This window comes from Echinops telfairi, unplaced genomic scaffold, assembly GCF_000313985.2.
Source record: "Echinops telfairi isolate 266 unplaced genomic scaffold, ASM31398v2 ScPeMD7_41;HRSCAF=154, whole genome shotgun sequence".
NCBI lineage: Eukaryota > Metazoa > Chordata > Mammalia > Afrosoricida > Tenrecidae > Echinops > Echinops telfairi.
The window spans coordinates 2,358,277-2,367,219 of NW_022103939.1; the positions used below are offsets into that span (position 1 = coordinate 2,358,277).

The window sequence follows — 8,943 nt, forward strand, 5'->3', positions numbered from 1 at the left end:
AAATAAAATAAGAATCCAGGCTATCTTACTAGAGAGAGGGCCAAAGATCATGTGGGGGTTAAGGGAAAGTAAAATATATAGGGAGTAAAATATATAGGGAGTACAAAATAAGGATAAATAACTGATTGTAAAGTAGTAAGGACTGTTCAGTGAGGAAATATACTTATATTATAGAGCGGCTTAAGTCACTCTGGCAGAAGGAGATGATATATTTAATGAGTAGCTCAACTTATTTTCCAGCAGAGTAACTTGATTGCTCTGGATCAGGTAGAAAGAGATGAACAAAGTTACTCTAAGATAAATATAGTTTCTCAGCAATTGGAAGAAATTCCTAGAAGATGGGCCCTTGACCCTTTCAAATGATTAGTCTTTTATTTCAGTTGTGCAGCTGTGCTTTCCAAGCTTAACAAGCTGTGCTTGCTATTTTGTCTCTTTTTTTCTCAGCGGTAATGAGAATGATCTACACATTTTTGAAAAATGTGTCCATATAAATTAAAAATAAATTCCAAAGGGACAAAGAAAGTAATGGGCCTTGAATTCAGTTCACATATCAACTCAACTGTGGTTTATAAGAAAAGTAGAGATGGCACAAACTTCACAGTCCATAAGCATTTATAAGTTTTCCTGACAATCATTCAGACCTCCAAATTCTTGTAATTCACATCATGTCCTTTTACCCACTAAGATTCACGGTTCTTCTCACAAAAGGCAATATTCCATTTAAATTGTGGCAATTTATTCTGAACGACCAGTAGAAGGAGCAATCATAAGTAATCAGTGAGTTCAATGATTGGAGAAACTTACATTCCTCTTTTCAGTACTTTGTCAGACACACGTAACCAAAAGAGTGGAAGAAGTAAGTTTCTCTAACTCTACTCTAATTTTTCTTTCTTCCTCTTAATTATTAATAACACCCCATCCCATATGCCTTGAATGCGGTTATATCTTCCCACATATCTGTACTATCCTAATTTTATCTTCCTCTAGGTCTCTTATTTATTCAAAGCCCTAGATAAATAAAACATACCTTCAGAGCTTCCTGAAATTCTAGTTCTCACTGTTCTGTAAAACTGGTTGTCATACCAAGTATATCAAGCCTTCTTTTTGAACTCCTTTTCTATTTTTGATGAATGGAGGCAAAATATTTTTCTGTTACTATTTTAAAACATATTTTTACAAACAAACTTAATAAATAGTTATTTGCAGATCAGAATTGTTCACACAGCTTTCTAAACAACAGCAGGTTTCTTTAAGTAATTATGGTATTTTCCTGATATTTTACTTGGTGTATGAAATATTCCACTCCTAAATGCAGATAATTTGAAAAAGAATGTGTTAAAATTGACTGGATTTAAATTAAAGGTTATTTTAAAGACAAAAATAAATGAAAGTGAGTAAAACCCTCTAGATGCTTGTTAAAGAGAACACACATGCCCATGAACATGCCTATGAACGAGAAAATTACAGAGAATCTCTCCACTTACAGTTAATCTTCCTCTTGACTGACTATTCTTGAGATGAAACAATCTCAGCCCTTTTTCCCTCTGTTTCTCTCCATTTTAGAAAGATCTCATCTTGCACATTCTGAGATAAACTTTCTTCACAAGGATTGGGTGTTTCAAGATTGAAATTATCATAATCCATCATCCACACATTTTCTCACAAGAGTATGGGTTGGCCAGAAAAATACACATTAATTTTAATAATAAATAGAATTTCCTATGCATGGATACCTCTCCTCCCCAGTATTGCATGGGCTAAAGTTATAACGCTGGGCAGTTGCCTTTTCACATGCCTGCTTGGAAGAAAAGAGGCACGGCCACTTTCATCAGTGCCCGAAATATCGTGTTCTGACTCATGAGATTCAGTGATACCTTCTGAAACTAATAGCCACTTGCTACCTATGCATAATACTATATACTAGGTTACCTCCACCACTTCACAGCTAGAGACTCACTGATGTCCTGCCAAATGGGTTGTATTCCCTCGAATTGGGTATTAAGCACTGGTTCAGACACATACTCTAAAGCTTTCTCAATCCCAGGAGACTTAACACCTTGAGAGTTATACAGGAGATTGTCTGGGTCCCTCTGAGCCAAGGACCTTTGAGATAAGGCCATTAGATGGATTACGAATAAGTTAATGATGCCAAAATGATTTTATTTAGGAAAGAAAATGATAGAACTATAAAAAAAGAGAATTATGGGAAATGTAGCAGTGGTAGTATTCCCCTTTCAGTGCACTACCATTTTCAGATGAAAAATAAACATATAAGGAATATTCCAATTGATTGACTATATTTATAGTAAAAGCTTTGTAAAATGAGCAGTGCTTTTAAACTAAATGTAAAATGTCATTATTATATTTTTAAATTGCAGTTTATCTAATAAAGAATTTCTTCGTGATATGACATTGTGTTATGCTGGGTTTACTAGAGAAGCATATACAGTGACACACATATATACATAAAAGAGAGCTTTTTATAAAGAATTAGTTATATAACAGGAAACCATCCCAGCCCAGTCCAGATCAAGTCCATAAGTCTTAAACGAGTCCATAAACCCCTCTTCTGACTCATGCAGCCACATGCAATGATGCAGAATGCAGGAAGATCACAGGTTGGTGGGTGCAGAGTTGTGTGGATCCAATGACGGTGGCTTCATCACAGGGCCTGCACAGGTCTAAGCATGGCTCCAACAGGAAGGTGAAGGTAGAGTAGGGGGAGGGTAGCCTCCAGGGAGCCATTTATCTTGGTTGCACCTCCAAAACTGGTCATCAGCTGCAACTTAATTGACAAGCTAAACTCCACCCATATCTTCTTATAGGTGTCATGTTGGCACAAAAAAAACTATCATAGACATACACGTATGTCTCTTTTTAATAGGGATCAAATAGATGTCAATACTAAGATACTGGAAAAGAAAATAAGGGGTATGTTTATTGTTATTTGAGATGTAGTTAAATATTTTAACTATTAAATTTGAGAATTTAGTTTATCATAAGGTTGATTTCATTCCCTTAATTTGGTCAATTAATAAGCATTTGAAAATAGGCATATATATCAATGTTGATTTTTAATTTTATGAAATAAATAAAAGTGAGAATTAGATATGGTTACAGGGACACAAAATATTTAAGTTGAAACATAATCATCATAAAAGTTGATTCAAGTCAGATTACCTGGGTTATTTATCTACTATTACCATTAATTTGTAAATCACTTAAACTTTCTAGTTCTTGGTTTTCTTCGTTGTGAAGTAGAAATAATACTAGTAACAACCTAATAAGGATCCCTTGATAAAGTAAAAGGAAGCACTTATAAGATTACATAATGATTTTTGTTATAAATATTATAGTCATTAAATATAGTCATAAAATTCCTAACATAAAAGCTAACCATAAAAGTTGTTGATTGTATTGAAGAATAGTTTTATAAATATTGTATAATACTTTTACTTCATGATATAAACTCAAAAGTATCATTCATTTAAACAAGATATTTTCACACATTTTATTACTATACAATTTAGTGGTTTAAATATATATTTTTTAAGTTATGGTATCATCACAACAATCATTCTGATAACATTTTCTTCATTCTTGTACTCTCTATTAGTAGCTCCCCAGTATCCCCTAGTCTCCCTTGCCATAAGCCTAGGGAAATATTAATCTAGTTATAGTCTCTGTCAATTTACCTATCCTGGATTTCATATAATGAAAATCACACACACAAAAGAAAATAATAAAACATTGAAAATCCTTAATCCAAGTGAAAACAGAAAAATAATAGAAACTAGAACAAATAAAAAACATTTAATAAGGGAAAACAAATTATAATATGCTAAATTTCAATCTATCTGTACTATCTATCAATGTACTTTGTCTGAAGGCAAGACTATTCACATTTCTGATTAATATTCTGAAGAGATTCAATGAAGGCCTAATCCACACGGGGACTCTGAAAACGGATTTGGGGCTTCCACTAATATCCATAGCTTTCTACAAACCGGATGCTCAGAACATGTCTTCCCATGATCTTGGATTTTATTATTTATAATCCTTGAATTGCATAGTCTAGTGTATTCCTTATGTTACACTTGTGGTTGTTTTTATTACTAAAGTTACAGAAAAGTATTTGTGAACCCAGAAAAAATATGTTAATTTTATTAAAATAATTGTCACAACATATGAATAACATATCTACAAGAGGAGGGATGATTTTAGTTTATAAAATGGTTCTTCAAATCAAAACTGACCTTATAGAAAAATGAGTAGTAAATTTCAACACAATGTATTAGTATAAATAAAGCTAGATTTTTACCATCTTCCTCTTTATATTATTTTCACTTCCCCTAGGTGTTTTTTTTAAACTTAGTCTGAATAATTTAATTCAAAGTCATTACCTAAACTCAATGATGTAGGCATCTCTGCTCATATGTGTGCCTGAGAGCAGGGACATTACTAATCATTCAAAGAGAACTGAGAATTTGACCTTGATGAGTATTATAAGGATGTATTTCAGGAGTATCTCAGCATGAAATATTAGAATACAATCACATGAGAAGAATATTCTTGTGGAAACAGAATTCTGTGAGTTAGACTGACACAAAGTGTTGATTTCTAAATATGGCCCTAATGGAATAGAGATCTAATTCAGTTGTTCTATCAGAATTAGGGGGTATTACATGGTTTAAAATCAGAAAAGTTGTGTATGATGTTTGTACCTTTCACTTTTCTTATTCAATTTGTATGCTTAGCAAATGGCTCAAGAGTATTGACTCTATGAAGAAGAACATGGCGTCAGGATTGGCAGAAGGCTTATCAACAACCAATGATACATAGGTGACCCAATTTACTTTCTGAAAGGGAAGAAGACTTGAGACACTCTTGATGAAGATCAGTGAGTGGAAACTTTAGCATGGATTGAAACTCAATGTGAAGAAAACAAAACTCCTCACAATGGGACCAATAAACAATATCATTATTAGCAGAGAGAAGTTTTAACCAACTCAATAGTACCTGACAACAGATCAACAGTGGCTAATAACCTTAAATACACTATCTTTTGTTTGCTGGCTGCTTGTATGTCCGTCCTCTGTGGTGAAGTTCTATTCATGTCCTTTGCCTATACTTTACCAAGCATATTTTTGGTGAAATTTTCCTGTAATGAACACCTTACAGACTATGGGACATTTATTAAATCTAAGTAATTTACAGGGATAAAATAAAATTAACTAAACTACAGAGTTTCCTATCAGCTCAGCATTTTTTTCTCCTGATGTTCTCTTTACTTTCAACATCAAAACAAGAATGTGGTGTTGTCAGGTGCTGTCAAATCAACTCCAACTCAGTGAATTGTCAAATCAACTCCAACTAAGTGAGTACAGGGAAACAAAGCGGTGCCTGGTCCTGCGCTATCCTCACAATAGCAAATATTTTAAAAACTCTTTGTTGTAGCTATTATGTCAATCCCACTTTTTTTGACCCTCCATTTTAGGAAGCATGGTGTGTTTTCCCAAGAATGGTTTCAAAGTAATTTCCTCCCAGGCACATTTGCCTATTTTCCAGCAGTGTGTGGAATAGTCAATACCCTTCATTAACACTGTAGTTCAAGAGTATCAATTACTCCTGTTCTTCCTTAATCATGCTCTAGTTCCTCACTCATATGAGGTGATTGAAAATACTTGGGTCATACGAACCTTAGTCCCACACACTCTTTCATGTGTCATTGTGTATTCTTAATCTCATTAATGTGTTACAGTTTCATGTTTTGTTCTTTACTTTTCATGAACTTGATTTCTTTTGAAAAATACAATCAAATATTCTATAGGAAATTATTTCATTTGTACTAACTTGATGTGTATTGTTTGTTTTTTTTCCTTTTCTATATTAGTCTATATCCATACATTTATGGTTAAAAGGCCAATGAGATGAAGTGACCTTCACAATGCTTCATATCAGGAAATACATAATATAGAAATAACTCAACACTTCTGGGGTTAAATATGCACTGTGAAACTTTATTTTTTAGTACAATTATGATATGCCTGATGATTTTCACTGCAAACTTGCCTTTTTTTCCTGTTAGAGCCTCTGTTAGAAGTGAATCATTGAATTCAGTCTTTACTAAAACTCTATTGTGGTCAATTTAAATCTGACTCACAGAAACCCCACAGGACAACACAAACTTCCTCCCTAGGGAATCTTGGGCTGTTATCTTTACAGAAGCCAACTAGCACATTTTTTTTTCCTTCATAGAATGGTTGGTGGATTTAAACCACCAGTACTTGGTTCAAATCTGTGAATGTTAATCACTGCAACACAGAGTTCTCTAGCCTTGACTTGAGACACCAAATAACTAAACCTACCATTGAATCTATTCTTGCTCATGTGGATACAGTAGAATTGCTCTACAGGGTTTGCAAGGCTGTACATAATTCTAGAAGCAGATTTCCATGCCTCTCTCCCTTAAGGAGGTCTGTGGGTTTGAACTGCCAACTTTTTGAGAACCAGCAGTAACGTCTTTCTAACTTGGAGTAGAATCTGGCCCTTCAGTTAGCAATGCAATGTGAAAGCCCAGCATCACTAGCTTTTAAACTAACAGTGCACAGGTTATATTGCATGGAAAACACAAAGTGAATATTCTCTTTGTGAATAATTTATTAGCATGGTAATTGACTCTATAATGTAAATTGTGGCATGCTTGGACAATGAAATATTATTTATAAATAAAAATGAATAATACATAAACCACATGTATGAATCTTAATCAAATTATACTGAGTAAAATGAGTTATTCCCTTAGAAAGAGTAAAGAGTTTTTGAACCCATTTAATTACCAGTTAAGGATTATGTTAACTAATCTGTATGTTAAACAATCTGGGAGAGGGACAAAGCTTGATGGAGAAGGGTGTTAGGACAGAACTATAAAATAACAACAAGTAATGGGGTGATGGGTATACTCCTAATCTTAATTGTGATAGTGTTTTCAATTGCTGTGTGTGTATATATATATATATATGTATATATATACATATATATATTGTGTATGTGCAATTCATTAATGCTAATTAAATCTAAATAAAGCTGTTAAAATTTACATAAAATGTTAACAATATAGAAATCAATGAAATAATATGAAAGCCTGAAGGAATGTTGCCTAACCCAAGAGATAGTGTGATAGGAGGGTAACAAAAACTATGTTCATGTAGTGATGCTACACACATACATATATGGGAGCAAGAACAGGGAGGGGTGTCAAGGGAAGAAGGCCATTGGGCATTGTGCGTAGGGACCAGAAATTTCCGATTTTTATGAGGCACATTGACTAAAAGTATATCAGCAAAATCTACTCAATCCAGAATGAAAGTGGCCATGACACTGTGTTAAAATCAAGTGCTCTACCTCTGACTTGTTTTATGAGACTCCAGCCATTTCACACAGAACATAGTCACTCAGATTTTTACTCTGTTTATTTATATTTTAACCTTATTCAAAGGATTGAAGGAAAATTGAGCTAGACTTGTATTCTTTAAATAAAAACATAGGAACTCATGATTATTTACAAGGAAATAGAATTTCCCACCCATATAATAGAAGATTAGTATTTGAATTTTTACGTGAACACCAAGAAATTATTGGAGATTTGACATGTCCTGAAATATATTTTTAAAACCTGTACTTCATAATATTATAAGACATTCTACTGTGTTTGATAAGACCTTTGTTTCTTTTACTGTATTTAAACTATTTGAAGTAGTTCTTATGTGACTCATACATTCATATATTTATTGTGAAAATCTTGCAAAATGAGGACCATTTTTCCCCATTGAATAGATAATCCTCTGATGACAGGGAAAACACCACAATGAGCTCTAGTTGGTGTTTCTGAATAGCCAAATAACTGATAAGTCAAATGGAAGTTACATTCTAGCTCTCTTCTGGGATGTCTTTTGATGGGATTCAAATATCATCATCGCTGTTTTACCCAGTGACTTAGAATTTTTGGTGCTGGAGCATCTTCAGAATGCGTACTCGAATCTCTTTGGTTTTGACACTGTAGACAATTGGGTTGAGCATTGGAGGCACAAGAAAGTGCAGATAAGAGAGAAGCATATACACCTGTGCTGGTAGCTTCTTCTTCCCAAAACGATGAATCATGGACAGGCTGACTAATGGGGTGTAAAATAGTAGCACAGCACAGACATGGCAAATGCAGGTGTTGAAGGCCTTAAGTCGCTCAGAATTGGAAGCAATGCTCAGAACTGTCTTCAAGATTAGTACATAAGACAGGAGAATGAGCAAAGCATCTAGTCCCAGAGTGGAGAGCATTACAAAGAGTCCAAAGCCACTGTTCACACGAGTGCTGGAGCTGGCCAGCCTTAGAACATCAGGATGAACACAGTAGGAATGAGCCAGAGCACTCACAGAATGGAATTGCAGTCGTCCAAGGAGCACAGGCAGGGGCAAATGGAGGACAGCACTACGGGATACAATGGCCAACCCAATGACCCCAATACGCTTGGTTGTGAGGATAGTGGCATAGCGCAAAGGCTCGCGGATAGCCACGCAACGGTCAAAAGCCATAGCCAACAGCACAGCTGACTCGATGACTGAGAATGTGTGAATGAAGAAGAGTTGTACAAAACAAGTTGCAGCTTCCACCTTCCTCTGGCCCAGGATGAAGACAGCTGCCATAGAAGGCAGCGTGGAAGCCGAGAGACCGAGGTCAGCCATGGAGAGCATCGAGAGGAAGAGGTACATGGGTGTGTGGAGACTGGGTGCGGATTTGACCATGTGCATGATGGTGACATTGCCCAGCACAGAGAGAACATAGATGGAACAGATAGGAATAGCTGTCCAGCAATGAGCATTCTCTAGTCCTGGGAGATCCATCAGTATGAAGAAAAACCTGCTGACATTACTGTGGCTAGGAATTTCCAT

The 8,943-nt window shown here is 35.0% G+C and overlaps 1 protein-coding gene across 1 annotated transcript; it reads right to left on the reverse strand.

Annotated features, from left to right (window-relative positions):
• Positions 1-7,995: 7,995 nt before the first annotated feature.
• Positions 7,996-8,943, reverse strand: LOC101650316 (olfactory receptor 51G2-like). The gene has a single exon (XM_004717497.1). It carries the CDS (start codon positions 8,941-8,943, stop codon positions 7,996-7,998), a length of 948 nt encoding a protein of 315 aa, XP_004717554.1.